This window comes from Cyanistes caeruleus, chromosome 7, assembly GCF_971803275.1.
Source record: "Cyanistes caeruleus chromosome 7, bCyaCae1.hap1.1, whole genome shotgun sequence".
NCBI classification, from domain to species: Eukaryota; Metazoa; Chordata; class Aves; order Passeriformes; family Paridae; genus Cyanistes; species Cyanistes caeruleus.
The window spans coordinates 41,264,063-41,280,894 of record NC_141707.1 but is presented as its reverse complement, the minus strand read 5'-3'; the positions used below and the strand labels follow the sequence as shown (position 1 = coordinate 41,280,894).

Here is a 16,832-nt window from a genome sequence, read left to right as displayed (position 1 = left end):
TGCTGAAAATAAGAAGGTGCATTGGAAAAGTAAATTGCCTCTGGAAGGAGGTTTACATTCACCCTCATGAGAATCTTAGCAACTTTGGAAGAATATAAATCAGCACTTTTTCTCTAAATAAAAACCATAATTCGGTGTTTTGTCTTTATGAAAGGCAGTAATACTAGTGTGTGAAACCATTCTAAGCTGAACATTCTAATCTGTGTTGTTTTGATGTTATCAGATCTGGAAGGTCCTTAATTTTTAATTTTCAAAAAATGGGAAGTTCATTAACTTTTTGTAAAATAACAAAACGCAACAGTTTTATTTCTCAGACCAGAAGCTGTTTTTGTCAAAGCAAAAAAATATTCTTTTGGAGTTCCCTATTTCTCCCTAATGAGTTCCAAAACAATGTAAAAATTGTGCACATAAATGCACAGAGTAATTCTTTGTTACTAAGAGACCAGCATTGTTGAAATGTATGTTGCCCTTTGGCATAATGCTTTCAATCACTTATCTGTGCAGTGGTTAGGAGAATTTCAAAAGTTGTTCTCAAAAATATTTAATCTATTTGAAAGTAAGCCATTAATGTGAAGGAGTGAGATTTAATATGAAATTCAGCTATGTGGAGCATGTTTAAGGTAAGTTAGTAACTTTAAGAGTGAACACTAAAATAGGAAAATTAATTGCTGTTAATATTTTCATCAGATAAGAAAGAGGGGAAATGTCATTACAGTTCGGTTTAGTATTACAAGACTTTTGCCATTTTTTGTTGGTGTTTTATTTCTTCCACGTGTTTAAATGTGTATTTTAAAATGGTGGCTTCTATTTCTTAGATACATTAGGTAGTGGCTTAGCACACTTAGTATGTCTCTTTTCAAAGCCATAATAGTATGTAGTATAGTGTACAGTTAGCTACACTTTTTGTATGATGAAGAAAGTTGATGAACAATCTCAAAGGTTCTTTTAACCTGGCAGGTCTTCAAAGTATGAAACTTTGCAATGCAGTGTTGCTCATCGGCATGATTAAGAATCACCACTCTGGTCTGTGAGAGGGAAGGATTGTGGAGGAAGATACGTAAATGGGGTTTGGGTTGGTTATGATTGTTTTTTCGGTCTTTCCTGTGATAATTGACAAAGTGATGTTAAAGCCATTTAAATGAAAATCAGCAAATGTAGACCTGAAACACAGTGCTTTTAAACGCATGTCAGAAGTTTAGTACACTACACATCACCTGCAGTACTTAGCATCGAGGAAGTGCAAATTCCTTCTTGTCTTGGAGGAAGGAAAAAAAAGCCGCCTGAACCAGGAATCTGAAATCAGTACAAGGAATTTCCCTGCGCCGTGTACATTGTATTCCTGTTACGTTGCCTTGTAGTTGCTAATAAATGAAAAGTCCTAGTGAATGCCCTTGCATTCCTAACACCTAATAAGGATGAGTTACTGCAGTCAGGAGCTCATTCCAGAATTATTTCTTATATACACAAGCACAGTAAAAAGGTTTAAAATGTGTGGAGGGAGAACTGGGAATTACAATGGTTTGCATGTAGAAGTCCGTGAGAAGCATGGTCAGTGTGCTGAGGCCATTGTTGATGATGGGAGTCTCCTGGAAAACGGAATGCTTGGTCTTTCACATGCTTTTCTTTTTGACATGATGCTCTTTGTTTTAAAGGATGACACAAATGAATGTAACGTTCTTTGATGTCAGTCTTTTCCTGGTCTTTCTCTCCATTAAGGACTACATAGTTCTTCTGGATATGTATACTTTTACAGTCTCAGAATTCCATGATGTGTCTTCCACACTTGTGTTCAGGCTGCCTCTAAAGCTGAAGTTTAGTTCTGAAACTCCTGTGAGATTTCCTCTACCAGGATTACGGAATTTCTAGTCCTTTGATTTTTGTCTGTCATCTTTGCTATTGTATATTCTTACCTTGTCATACCCTATGAATACATGCTGACTTGTTGTATGGTGCCTGCTCTCTTCTGTGCTGCCCTTCCCCAACCTTCCAGGTGTGTAGCGGCTCAAATAACTTCTCTGTTTACTTTTTTCTGGTCACTTCCCCTGTCCATTTTCCTTTACACATATTCTTTTCACATATTCATAATTCTGTATTAGCTTCAGTCTCCTTATTGTTTAAGGTAAGCACAACTCCAGCTGTGCTTACTTTTTACCTGTAATTTTTACAGTCTGGTTCATCTAGCTTTAGTGCTCCTACTGAGACCACATTGCCATTCACTTTTCTCCTGCCCCTCACCACCACCCCTTGCCCTTGAAGAGGGCTGGAGAGGAATATTGGAGGCACAAAAGGTAGAGGTCACAGGTCACGATAAGAATAATTTACTGGAAACAGAGATGAGATAAGAAAACAAATATTCATGGCAGCAGTACTGACAGAGCATATAAGAAACAAACTAAATGGAACCCCCTGCTTCCTGGCAATGGACAGTTCCTGACCTCAGCTGGGAAGAGAGCCCTTCTCCCTGGAAGAGAGAGTTCCTTTTCCCTGCTAATGGTGTGATATTTATTTGAGTAGCCTTTGGGTCCTGGCCTCCCAACTACTCCAAAAATTAACTCTGTCCTGGCTGGAACCAGGACACCTCTTCATCATGTCTCGTCTTCACCTTGTCTGCCGTCCTCCCAGTCTGAGAGATGGCATTAGTCATACTGAGGTTAGAAGCCAGAATCGCCAGTTGAAACTAGGGCATTTGAATAGGGTTGTTACAGGGAAAAAAAAAAATAGAGACTGCTTTTTTTGCAATGCAGTGTCAAACTCAAGGATAGAAACCTTCAGTAGCAGCTGTAGAGTTACCACTGGGTAGCGAGCAGTTCCTCTGTTTAACAGGTCTTTTCACGAGGAACAGCTTCAGATGTGGTTTGTGGTGGAGGCCTGGGAGTATTGCAAGACTTAGATTGCAGAGGTGACTGAAAGGTGTTGTGTTACTTCATAGTTCTGATGTAGGAAGAGTGCTGAGATAATAATAAATGTTAAAGAGTGATCTGTGAATACTGATTCAGTTTATAAGACTTAGAGTTTCATTTTGGGGTGATCAGTGTCATATAGCTTTCTATTAAGTATTAATTTTCAGAATCCATTTAAATAAAACTGCATTGCAATCTTCATCAGAATGGTTTTAATGACTTAAGACCAGAGTTGCTGCAGGAAATGCATGTCATTGAAAAGTTCCTAAATGCTCAGGGTTACGCACAGCAATGGGTTTACTGAAATACTTAAATATATTACTAGAACACCTGAAGTTTGTTTTTATTTCCTTTGCGGTTCAGAATGGTGGCGAACAGCAGACACACACTCTCGTCCTGGGACAGCTTTTTTCCCACCACTCTTGGGAATTCCCACATTGTTTGCTCCTCCTGCACAGAATCATGATTCTGCTTCATTCCACTCAAGAACTACAGGAAAAAGTAGTCGGAGCAATACAGACAAAGGTAATGGCTGAAGTTGTCTGGAAATAATCATATTGAATTCTGCACATGCAGAAAGATGTGGAATTTGAGCTTCGTTTTTGTCATTCTTCCCATTCCTAAACAGTTCTATAAAAATTGGTTCTGTTAGGTAAGGATGATATGTACCAATTATGTGTTTGGCCTTTAAATCATGGGTGCTTTGTATGATTAAACTAAAATAACTCCAAATCAGTGACACTTCGGTGACAAATTTTAGTATATGTGACAAGTAACTTGTAAGTAGTTTAGGACCTTGTTACATGTCTATGAATGTTAGTGAGGCTGCGGTATCTCAGAGAAATTACCTGTTACTTCAGATTTATTTTAAATGTCACTTTGTAAATCTGTTATCTTTAGGAATAAATGGATCACTGAATGGCAGCAGTACCACTGCGGTCTCAGTTCTCAGCACATCTGTGCTCTCCACTGGCATTGCAACATCAGCAGGACCAGTGAAAACTGTAACCTCAGGAGCTGGAGGACGTAAATACAACCAGGAGCAGAGCAAAGTTCAGCTTTTGGACACCAGGACTGACAAAATCAAAGATAAGGTAAATACCAGAAAGAAATTGAAGATTGAAACAAAAAATTTGACATGATAAGTGTTCAGCACACAGGAGCATTTTGCAGTATTCTTTCCGAGTACCAAATATTTTGAGTTCTTCTGATTTATTAGAGCGAGAACTGTACCCTTGCCTCTGTAGGGATTTTTTGTGTGTAATGGCTTTTGAAGTTTTTTTAATTGGGTATTTTTTGACATACTTGTGAACCAAAAGTTACTAGTACTGCTAATTTCACTGGATAGTAAGTTAATAGCTGTGTCCAACACCTTGTTTTAATTAATCTAATTTTTTTTAAATGTATTTTTAACAGCGGTATTTGATATTTTATATTACAGTACATATACACACACATGTATTGGAATTACAATTATAACATCATAGATTGTTTCTGTGAATTTAATTAGGTTTTCTTGTATCTTACGAAAACAAAAAAAAATTTTTAGACATAAAAAATGCTTTTCTGAAAGCAATTTCCTATTTATCAGAAGAAAGAACTATTATTAACTGCTGTTTTTCAGCAATAATCTTAGCCATCTAACATGAAAGACCTTAGTAGTCTCAGTAAGTTAGTAAATCTTATGTACTGACCTAAGCACTCTTAAGCACTTTTAAGCTACTCTGGGAATCAAAACTATTTAAACAAAACAAAAAAAAAGAAAATGGTGTACTGGGATGATGATTACTGACAGACTAGAAGCTAAGGGAGTAATTCTCTACTGACAGCCATCTGGGCTAAAATCTTTTTCTTTCGTTCTGTATACCTATCTATTTGTTGTTTTCTGAGTGAATTTGGCCTCTTGCTTTCTTTCTGTTACTGAACTACATTCAGCTACCAAGTCTGAATGTTTGAAGGTTAGAGGTTGGCATTTTCAAAGGACAGCTGGTGCTTGATGTATCTGCATAAAAATAGGGGATAGCACTGAAATGGTTACTTAGAATTGTGTAGTGATATACAGTGTTTAATATATGGACAATAGGGAAATTATTAAAAATATTTTCCCTCAAAACATTCTTTGTGTTCAACAGTTAACAGCTTTTGAAAGTATTAAGCTAGTTAAAGGTATTTGGGAAATCTTTGATTTTTTTCAGACATAAATACTAAAAATGGCTCTTTTATCTTGGGTATATCCATACAAAATGTATCTTTCTCTGTTGCAGAGGTAAAGCTTTTTCTGGGTGGTGTTTCTGTATTTTTGACTATTACTACAGTTAGGCAGAGTACCAAATAAATTTCACTTAATATCTCCAAATACCTTCCCAAAATTTAGGTTTTGGGTCTTTGCTGTATTCAGAAAATTTTACCTCTTTTTGCCCATTGTTCGTTTGTTTCTATTTCTGGTTGGTTTTTTGTTTGGGTGGTTTGTTGTTTTGCTTTCAGGCCTCCCCCCCACCTTCAAATTTTTACCAGGATGTTTGTCAGCATTGTTACCTTTCATCTTTAAATATAAATTTGGTACTGTTGATAGATTTCTTGATGCAGGCACTGATTTCAAACTCCAGTTTTACTTGACTAAATGCTGAGCCTCTGTAAAAGGATGGACTCAGGGTGCAAGTACCTTTCTTAAGAATATTGTGTCCTGTATCTTAACTTTTAAGTCTTCTGTCTCATGCAGATAAATGTCACATTGTCTGTTTCCGAAGTTCCTGTACTAAACTTTTTAAGATTGATATGGAGTTTGTTGTTCCTAATCTTACTTGATATGCTGATGTTTATAACTCTTTTTCCTGTAAAATTTTTTATGACGTAATTGGTATTTGTCAGTGTAATGATTTTAACAACCTTTTGTACCAAAACACAGAAATTACTCTAAATGAGAACTCCGACATGAGGATGATTATAATTATTGAAGCTGGGCTTTGTACAAGTGATTTTGAGCTTTTAAATTTTGAAGTGTAACACTTGCCTCTTCTTAAAAACAAGTCTTATTTTAAAACCTTTTAATGTACTTTTCTAAAGGTTCTTTTCTTTAGGGTTTTTTTTTTGTATTCAACTTCTGATTTCTTCAGTCATCTCCTTAGTTTTAATTTCTTCTTGAGGATGGTATCTAAAAAATTATTAAAATATTCATTTAGTTTTAGAAAAAAAATAAAAAGGCAAAGCTGATATCAAACTGTTTTTACAGTTGATGAAAATCTAGAGAGCTTCGTTCAATATAATGTAGTTGTCAGTATGTCGGAAGATTTTTGTCCATTTCTCAGAAGAAAATCCCAGAAGCAATTTGATGAATATAATATTTTCAGTCCTCAAAACTGTATATTACTGTTGTAAAAACTGTACATTACTGTAAAACGGTACATTACTGTACAGTATGAGCTGTACAGCTGTACAGCTCATACTGTGAAAGCGGTTAATTGAATGTGTCACTGACACATGTGCTAATTTGCAGTACAAGTTTTGGGTATAAATTTTTTGGGAATTGGCACATTCTGTGGAGGTTTATGACACCCAAATTCTAGGTCGGTGTTCTAGGCCTAAATTTGGCGTTTTGCTTTGTGATGTAGTGATGTCAGCAGCGGTCAGAAAAAGACTTCAGTGGGATTTGTTACCAGTTTTTAATTTTCATCATCTTGTGAATCACTTTCTCTTCAAGCATTTACCCTAAAGTCTTACTCTTCTTTGTTTCAAAGATTATGTGTAATAATAAGATCATATAACAGATTAAAACTGAAACATTAACAGAGAATTCATCTTCCTGGTAGAAGCCCAGAAAAAAAGCAGTGGAAAGCTCTAGTAACAGTGACAGTGATTCAGGCTCCTCTTCAGACACCTCAAGTGAAGGTGTAAGTAGTAGTGACTCTGATGACCTAGAGGATGAAGAGGAGGAGGAGGAGGAGGACCAGAGTGCTGAAGAGAGTGAAGATGATGAATCTGATTCCGAAAGTGAAGCACATCACAAAAGCAAGAACAAGGTATAACACCTCACTCTGCTGCCCACTGTCTTGTTGCTGCAAGCTGTTTGTAACAAGTTGAGCTACTCATGTCTGTGAGCAAATAGCCAACAGTTATTTAACTGCACATTAAAAAAAAGCTAAGAATACTCTTTTTTAGGTTTGCTCCAGGGTTTTCTGTTTGAGGGGTTTCTGGAAGGGCTTTTTGTGTGCATTCATGTCTGTGTATTGCTGTTCTGCTGTGCATTGTTCTGGTATAGGCTAGGAGTTGACAGTTGGTAGACCGTTATTTTTTTGGTTATAAAGTAGGAAATACAAAGAAATCAAGTACTGTGCGTAGGTAGTGAATTGAAAATGTATCATTGTGGCTATTGCTTGGCAGTTGCTTTTTTCCTAGCAGAATGGCTACTTTTCCCTTGTAATAGAATATCAAGATTGGAATCTTTATCCTGTTAGGTTTACAGTCACAAATACATTGAAGAACAACCATGGTTTAATACTCCTTCTCTAGTAAACATTGTTGTCACATGCTGAAACTATCTGGGGGAAAAGATCCGAAAATGAACAATACATATATTGCAAGACTGATTTAAAATTATTATTGTTCATCCTCTGCCAAGCCTAGTGAAATTGTTTCATAGAGACTGATCATATGTTTAGTCTTTTTAAAAGAATCTTTAACTTACATAATGAACAGTCAAAAATAAATATTTTGCAGGTGCTGATGCATAGTGGTGTAACAGATACAAAAACCGATGGACAGAAATCACAGGAAAAGTCTCAAGATAAAAGAACACACCAGCAGATACCTCTTGTTTCTGATTCCCAGACTCACTCATCATTCCAGTCCCAGCAGAAGCAGCCTCAGGTTTTGTCACAGCAGCTTCCGTTTATTTTTCCAAGCTCTCAGGCAAAGGAGGAATCTGTGAACAAACACACAAGTGTAATACAGTCTACGGGATTGGTTCCTAATGTGAAACCTTTGTCTTTGGTACATGAAGCCAAAAAAGAGACCTATTTAAAACTCCTAGTTCCTTCCCCTGATCTACTCAAAGCAGGGAATAAAAATACCTCTGAAGAATCTATCACTTTGACCAGCGATGTTAGAACTAAACGGGTGAGTGAAGTTTTGGATTATTTGTAACCTGTGCCGTCTTTTTAAAAAGATGTAACATTGTGCCATCAAGCTCTTTTAAATAATAGTGTATTAAAATTACAAGTATTATATATATATTTATAATCATGGGAGTTTGTGTTTTTAGGGTTGATCTGGATTTCTGAATGGTGTAAATTAACTAGATTGTGTGGGTCATGCACCTCTTAAGGACAACGTGCACCTGAAATCAATATCAAAATAAGAAAAGTACTCATGGGAACACTGGATATTTTTCCTGTGCTTCTAGGTTCAGTCAAAATGCTAATTTAATACTGCACATATCTACTATTTAAGCATGGCTTCACTTTCTTTCAAGTTGGATAGTTTCAAGTCAAAGTAATGGAAATCACCTATTTTAACCACATTTTTAAAGAAAGAAGCTGAAAGCCATTTAAAAAAAAAAATGCTCAATGCAACATTGAGTTTTGTTTGCTCTTTAAAGACAGATGCTTATGCCCTGATAGCTGTTAAAGCTCAGTATAGCCATTTCAATAGTTTTTTTAGAATCAAGGAATGGCCTGGGTTGGAAGAAACCCTAAAGCTCTGCCCTGTCACACCCCCTGCCACGGGCAGGGACACCTCCCATGGTCCCAGGTGCTCCCGGCCCCACTGTCCAGCCTGGCCTTGGGCACTGCCAGGGATCCAGAGGCAGCCCCAGCTGCTCTGGGCACCCTGTGGCAGGGCCTGCCCACCCTACCTCAATTTATCTTCCTTTTTACTGGTCAGGACTTTACAATAAATTTATATGTCTGTCTTAACAGTTCTGCAGCTTCAAAAATTTTTAGATCTTCAGTTTATTTGTTTTGTTAGCAGTGATTAAGGTGACTGTTGATTAATCTTCTATTCAATGAGATTTGAATGAGGGTTAGAAGAGAATAAAATTATTATGATGATTTTTAATTATTTTAATTATTTTTATTATTATTTATAATAATTGTAAGTATTATTATAATTTTATTTTTTCATATTTTGTTTTAAACTAAGTAGTATTTGGAAGTAGTAAACTCAGTTCTGATTCACAGCTAACTCACAAGCCCTTAGCGAGGACTGAAAAATATTTAATTTTTATTGCTTGACTAGAAGATAAAAGCTGTTTTTGGTTTCAAATTTCCTGTTACTTGGTAAGAATCAAATAAGCTCGTCACTCTACCAGGAGTAGCTAAGTAAATTATAATTATGAGAACATACAACTTTGCTACTGAAAGAGGCATCTGCTTTCAAATTTAGGTTACAAGTCTTTAGCTGGTGATAGATCACACATTTAGTAGTTTGATTTCTCTAAAACTTTTACTGGAGGTATGCACTGTCTGAATACTGATTTTGGAGCTCTTCATAATTTCGTATTCAGATTTCAATGTTAGTAACTTCCAGGAATGTATGATATTTGACTTAATTTAAAACAAATTATTTTAAACTGTACCGTCTTTATCCATTTAATTATGTTTTCTACTGAAGATGATACGGGTTTTTTTCCTTTGGAAGTCTTTAGACTAAAGACATTCCAAGCTTTACATGCATTTTTGAGCTATTACTAACTTTTATGTGAAAAATTTCAAGTACTACTCTTTCAGTTAAACAATTAACATATCACAGCATTTCTCAGTAATACCTTTTCTCTCATTTGTTAAAATAAAAGTTTTCTACACCAAGAGTCCTCTATTGGGTTTCTAGTATCATGGCTATTAGTGTGTTGTATTTACCTTGTGCTTTAAAGTGAACAAATTATTAAAAGTAGCTGTACATTCACTAGTGGGATTTTTATACGCTGAATTAAGTAATAAGAAGAGGTTTTTCTGTGCTGGTACACACGAGTAGTAAGTATCTTTCTAAAAAGGGCTTCTTTCAGAATTATTAATACCTTTATGAAAGTCCCTGTCTAGAGCATTGTAGCAGGTGAGAAAGCTTCCCTACATAGTTTGAATCAACTTCATCTTGAGTTCAATGTCTTTCCCTGTTCATTTACAGTGAAAAAAATCATGCAAGACTTGTGTAACTAGTAGTTTCTCATCTCATCTGTTATACCTAGTACCTGCTTTTGACTTTCTAAAAATGGCTTAGCAGATGTTTAAAATTTCCTAGAGCTCACTTGCCTGAATATCAAAGAAAGCCAAACAAACACCTCCACATTTTATTCCTCTGTCTTCTTATTTCTTTAGGAACAATATAAACAGACATTCCCAGCAGCACAGCTAAAGAAACAGGAATCATCTAAGAGCCTGAAGAAGGTTATTACAGCTTTGTCAAGCCCCAAACCAACATCTAGTTCACCAGCTCATCAAAAACTCACATCCTTGGAAAACAACCATTCTAACCCATTCCTGACAAATGCACTTTTAGGTAATCACCAACCCAATGGAGTTATTCAGAGCGTCATCCAGGAGGCTCCTCTTGCACTCACCACGAAACCGAAACCCCAGACCAAGATCAATGAAAGCGTAGCCATTTCTAGTAGTGCCCCCTTTTCTTTGCCAATAAACTTGAGTGCATGCGGGAAAAAGACAACTGGTAACCGGACAGCTGTTATGCCCTCTACCTCTCCTGTGTTACCTGGTTCAGGAAAGGATAAAGCAGTCAGCAATAATGCAGTAAATGCAGTAAAACCACAACACCGCCTTCATTCTGCAAAACTGGTGGTGGAGCAGTTCAGAGGGGTAGACTCAGATGCCCCCAGCAGTAAAGACTCTGACGACTCAAATGATGATGATGACGACGATGAAGATGAAGATGAGGACGATGAAGAAGATGATTCTGATGATAGCCAATCAGGTGGTTTAACCTTTTTAATAGGAAAAGCAGAAACTTAATTTTTGCATTTTGAAAACATGCATTTCCCACCATATTTTAAAATAGGGGCAGGAGATACTGGGCCAGCGAGGCCCACATGGTGCCCTACACATATCCTTGGAATTAGCACTTGTCTCCATTCTCCATTCTGTCATGTCAAAAAAACATGTTTGGGGTGTTCTAAAACTTGGTCAGCTGTCCTGGTAATGTGGCTCCTTAGCCTTTTGGAAAGGCTGTCAGAGACCTCCCTTCCACATTAGTCACCCAGCCTGTAGCTTGATGTAACAAAGTGCTCAGGAAGGGATTGACATTAATGCTGATTGATGGTAAATGATTCTGGCAGACAGAGACCAGCTGCAAAACAGCTTTCCTAAACAGAGAGGGACTACACAAGGGCCTTCAAATTGTCAAGAGTGGCAAGAAAAGCGTATTTTTGTGCCTCATGCAGGAGCACAGAAGCCAATGAGCAAGTAATTGGACAGTTTTAAGGGCTGCAGACCAGGCTATGCAATTTGGAATGATAAGGCCTGTTTTAAAGAGTTGACTGTATTCACAGTCACTGCTTTGTCCCATGTCCTGGTATCTCTTGTGTCTGGCCTCCACTTTAATCATTCTGTTTCCCCTCTCATCCATACACCCTGTGCTAATCTTTTTCTCAGGCTGTATCTCACCTTTAGTTCCTTACCCTGGCTGTCCTCAATTCTTACTCTTCCTTAGCCCAAATTGCAGTACTTTTGATTCTGACACCTTTCAGCCCGTGTCCAGTTCAGTTTTCTTCCTCTTCATTATGGATTTCACACCTGTGAAATGCCCTTCCTGGGATAATGCCCAGCTGCTGCTGGGCTAATGGGATGATTTAGCTGTAGTTCCTTCTGGAGTAAACAGTCTTGAAATACTCCAGCTTTTGTCACTCATCTCTTCCCAATCAAAAGAACAGTGTATTACCATCCAGAATTACTTAATGCTGTCATATTTGTAGTAATTTTAAAGTTCGGGTAGTTAATTTGAACCTCCTATTTATACTTGAGATGTTATTAAAAATACATATATAATGAGAGGAAATATTTTTCAAGTGTTAGAACTTTAATGTACTTGCCAGTAGTTTCCAAGTCATAATGTGCCTTTTTCCACACTTTCTTTAAACAGAGTCTGACAGTAATTCTGAGTCAGATACAGAAGGGTCTGAGGAGGAAGATGAGGATGATAAAGACCAAGATGAATCGGATACCGACACTGAGGGAGAAAAAGCCCCACTGAAACTGAATAAAACTTCATCCTCTGTGAAGAGCTCATCCATTGGTCTTACAGCTCATTCCACCCCGCTTAATCTCCAAGTAGCAAAGACGTCGAGCTCAGCATCAGCTGCCTTGTGTCCTGAGTCCCAGCCTGCAGTGTTCCTCGGGACAGGAGCCTCCACCCTCACACCAAGTACACACTGTGGTATCTCACTGTCTTCTGTTATACTATCATGTGATAGCTAAGATCCATGTGTTGCAAAAGTAGTTTCAAAAATAGTCCAGGTGTTGGTATGATGTTCAAGAAGATTTTTACCCTAAGAGCAGTGATTCATTGAACAGCCATCCCAGGGATGTGGCAGAGTCCACCTCACTTGAGGTTTTCAGATGTCAGTCGGTCAGGGTGCGAGGTAATCTTGGCAAAGCATCCTTTCCCAAGGAAAGCTGGACTGGGTGTCTTTTGACGTTCCTTCTGATATTGGCTGTTGGGTGAATCTGATCTTTTCACGGGTGATTGCAGCAGTCATTAAGATCCGTCAGCCAAATTGCAAGTTCTTGAGACTAGAATATTATCCTTAGGCCCAGGATACTTTAACTCATGCAATGATTTGAGAGAAGATAGAATTAAATATCCAGAGTTGATATTTATTATATTAAACTCTTAATTACTAAGTCTTTGTAAGTCTCCATTTTATTCTAAACTAGTTGTTCTTACTTCTGATTCCTGTACATTCTAGTTTGTGTTCTGAATCTTCAATTTTTGCCCCTTTCTTGACAAACTTTGTAACCATACTTTGTTAGAACATAATTTTCTAATAATTCTTTCAAAATTCTCAGTATAATTTATGGATTATGCGCAAAAATTTATTTTTAAAAAGTTAATGGAAAGTACATTTAGTATTTGCCTGATACTATATAGTGCTTATAATCCTTCATTTGGTGACTTAATTGGTAAGATTTAGTAATTACTATGGCTACAGTAAAGAATGCATTTTTGAAAGTCAGACTTCTTAATTTGCATGGTAACAATGAAATGAAATCACATATTTCGTACTTTGAATTAGAGACTTGATGTTAATTAACATGCGTATAAACAGGATTATTAAATGGGGACATCTGCTTATAAAAGAGGTTTTTATATTTGGATTCAGTGGAATAGAAATTTCATTCCATGTCATACAAGGGCATTAGCTTTGAAGCGGTATAATGTGATCTGCCTAATATTTATCTCAGAAACAGGCTTATGAACGGTACAGTTTATAAAAGATTTCATATGGATTGAGAGTTACTCAAATGGGTAGATTAAAAAGATAATGTTTTTCTTAGGAATCTGTGTTGATTTGTGATGCTTTGAAAAGTCTGATAGCAGACTTTTCTGTTTACTGGAATAGGAGGTAGAATAAATAAGTTTTATGTCCTTGCTTTATGTATAATAATATACTACACCTAAGGATTACCTAATCAGAATCAACATAATAGAACAAAAATATTTTTGTGAACCTTTTACCTAGAGTTGGTCAGTCACTGAAGGGGTCTCGTGGTCTCTTCTCTGTACCTGTTTTGCACTGGATTTTTCACTTCACTTATATTTGGAAAAGCAGCCTCCCTCCCTGTACCATGGCCATTCAAAATAATGCAGTAGTCATTCATGTTAGGTTAAGAGTGCAGACCTGTGTCTAAATTTTGGGATCTGAGCACAGGCATTTCCTCAGTGCTTTTTCTAGGGGTCTCTTCACATCATCTGGAAGGAGCTGCTGGCAGCTCCCTTGGCAGCCAGAGCTGAGCTGCCATGCACTGCTCCTGGCTGAAAGGCTGGAGCAGGTGCTGGGGGTCAGTCTGGTAACAGCCCTCACTTATGGCTGTTCCCAGGGAAGAGATGTGTCACATCCTTTACAGAAGGTCCAAACTACCTTTTTTGGACGTGCATCTTCCAAAAGTTGGTCTGTGTACATAGTTCGTGTCCTGTGGCTGTCCAAGAGGCCTGAGGAAAGCCTTCCCCACTAAAATTAGTGCCCCACGTGTGGCAGTTGTTTCTGGGATACTGTCCACTCAGTTGCTTGACAAGCACCAAACACAGCATCTGTTTGAACTGGGAAAAGCTGAAGTAGTTCTGAAAATTTTCTGCATTTGGCATTTGACTGCAGTCTATGGACAGTGCTCTAGGAGGATTAAACCTATTAGAATATGGATCTTTTAAGTGTGTTTTTATTTGCATCTTGTTTACTGAAAAAAATTGTGTAAGGTCTTGTCTAGAAAAACAGGCGTGCAAGGAATTAAATCAGCAATATTTGAGAGCACTAAACAGGACAAACGGCTAGGTATGGGATAGTTAGGTTTTCTGTTCACCATTTCAGAGGATGAGGTTACAGGAAACTTAGTGGAAAATGTATTTCAGAGGGAGAACACTTAGATTAGTTTTATTTATTTTTTATTTATTTATAATTGATAATTTGGTAGTTGATAATTGAGGCACACAATGGCAAGAATGAAAAACAGTTTTGTTTTGCAGATAGAAACACAAGTAATACATTTTAGGAGCATGTTTCCTTTTTTAAGTTCTATTAGGTATTAATCAGAGATTCTGTTTTAGGTATTTCAAAAAGGCGAAGAGTAGCAGATGAACGGGAGCTACGTGTTCCTCTCGATTATGGGTATGTTATCTGTATACCTGACTTTCCTTAAAGGGTGAAAATGCCTTCAAAACTCCATTGATAAAGAAATGAGTTTAAAAAATCTTGAGGCTGAATAATAAGGAAAGGGCTTCAACAATTTAGATTTGACTTCCAGTGACTGTGGATCTCTTTAAAAAGTGTTGGCATATTTCATGTGTTAATTTTTGTGCATTAAATTTGTTCTTTTGCAAACACGAGTCATTTCTTAGCTGTTTTGCTTTGGAAATTAATCCTAATGATCTGATATAGATTGATATATCTATAGCCGATACAGACTCCAAATAATTCCCTAAAGTACAGTTCTAGGCTGTTTAAAATCTGATACTATGTACATCGCTTGATATAAATAAATTCATATATTTAGTCAGTTTGGACAATCTACATGATAAAATTAATGGTTTGGTCTGTTTCATTTATGATAGTCTAGTCACATTTTCCTCTTCCCTTTTTTGTAGAATTCTTAAATTGCCATAAATTACTTGTTTTTTAAAAAGTGTATTGTTGTATGCAACTATTTCATATTACTCTAGCTGGCAAAGAGAAACCCGAATAAGAAACTTTGGTGGTCGTCTTCAAGGAGAAGTAGCATATTTTGCACCTTGTGGAAAGAAGCTGAGACAGTATCCTGAAGTAGTAAAGGTACATTAATTTCTTAACTTCCATGTTCTAATGCTAGCAAGCATGCTTGCAATTAAAATACTTAATTTTTTTCTCTCCAGTAGAGATACTACTTATTTTCTGTGACGTGAGGTGTAATGTATCTTGGTATGTTACTGATTTGATGTCTTAAAAATGCATATCCCTTTGACAGAATATGCAAAACATTACACTCACAGTTAGCTGTGCATCAAAGCTGGGTTGTAATTATTTACAAGCTGAAGTGGAACAATATGTGATTTTTTCAGTATCTCAGCAGAAATGGAATAATGGATATCTCAAGGGACAATTTCAGCTTCAGTGCAAAAATAGGAGTGGGTGACTTCTATGAAGCCAGAGATGGACCGCAGGTATCCACTTTTTAAAAAGTAAAGTTTCTGATCCAAGGAGCATTAACTTTAGGTGAAGTAATTTTTCCACGATCTGAAGCGTTACCTGTCTTTAGCTAATTATTTCTAAAAGCTGCACGTGTTCTTAACAGTAGTTAGATTGAGATGTGGAGAGCTTGATCCTGGGCTGTGTTGAGAACTGCTCCCTTCAGTGGCTTTGCTCGGAGAGTGATGATGATCCGCTTAATGATCATCTCTGAGCCTGCCTTGGTCTAGTTTGAAAGCTCAGAGCTACATATTTTAGCATTCAGGTATTTCTGACTTAAAACTTTGTTTTTTCTTCTATTGTATACAACCTCATATCAATAGTAAATTATGTGTAGTGTTAAATCCCATTCTGTTAGTGTGTTCCTGTGCATAATATATGTATGTATGTATGTGTTGATATATATGTAAGTTGCGTGTTTATATACAAGCGTCTCCTGTATTATGAATACTGTCTGAGCATCCTCAAGCATGACACTTTCACCAAGGAGGATGCAGAATATACAGGGGAATGCAATTCCGCTTTGCAGTGGTAAAATTGTTACACGGTGTGTAGATAAACCCCACAAGGATAAGTAAAACTAAAATTTTAAGGAAATTGTTACTGTGTTTGTGCCATGCTCTGTTACTGCATTTTGGCCATGTTGCCATTTCTTCAGGATGTGCACGAAAATTTTTGGACTTTTCTCAGTGAAGATATTTGCTTCTTTGAAGGATAAGTTTTCTGAACGTGTTACTGGCTCTCAACAGTCTTGAGTTCAGGCTCGAGTAAAGCCTTAAGTTCTTGAAATACCTTGTAGAAATATGTAATGTTTGTGTGGTATTGAAAGCATTGAAGACTGAATTCCTGGTAAGCAGCTATTTCTAGGTGGTGCTTCCTGGCTTACAGGCTAAAGAATTGCTAAAGTTTGTTTCATGTTTGGCCTTCAACAGTTCCAAGTTCCTGGGGTTATGAACTTCATTATGTACCTGCATGTCTTGACTGAAATAATTCATTTTACTGTGATGTAGTGTAACAGCAGGGTATCTGCTTTCTTTTTGCCCTGTTCCCTTGTTTGT

The 16,832-nt window shown here is 37.0% G+C and overlaps 1 protein-coding gene across 42 annotated transcripts in view; it reads left to right on the top strand.

Moving 5' to 3' along the window:
• Positions 1 to 16,832, top strand: part of BAZ2B (bromodomain adjacent to zinc finger domain 2B) — a 120,360-nt gene that overhangs the window by 64,273 nt on the left and 39,255 nt on the right. For 12 of the 42 annotated variants that reach the window (XM_023931492.2, XM_086896473.1, XM_086896460.1 and 9 more), the window contains 9 exons: positions 3,264 to 3,425; positions 3,801 to 3,994; positions 6,707 to 6,916; positions 7,614 to 8,012; positions 10,208 to 10,817; positions 11,982 to 12,275; positions 14,661 to 14,721; positions 15,273 to 15,381; positions 15,648 to 15,749. In XM_023931492.2, the coding sequence (XP_023787260.2) occupies positions 3,264 to 3,425; positions 3,801 to 3,994; positions 6,707 to 6,916; positions 7,614 to 8,012; positions 10,208 to 10,817; positions 11,982 to 12,275; positions 14,661 to 14,721; positions 15,273 to 15,381; positions 15,648 to 15,749 (2,141 nt within the window). The remainder of the gene's footprint in view (positions 1 to 3,263; positions 3,426 to 3,800; positions 3,995 to 6,706; positions 6,917 to 7,613; positions 8,013 to 10,207; positions 10,818 to 11,981; positions 12,276 to 14,660; positions 14,722 to 15,272; positions 15,382 to 15,647; positions 15,750 to 16,832) is intronic. The other 30 variants (XM_086896464.1, XM_086896478.1, XM_086896462.1 and 27 more) reach the window with 3 other exon arrangements.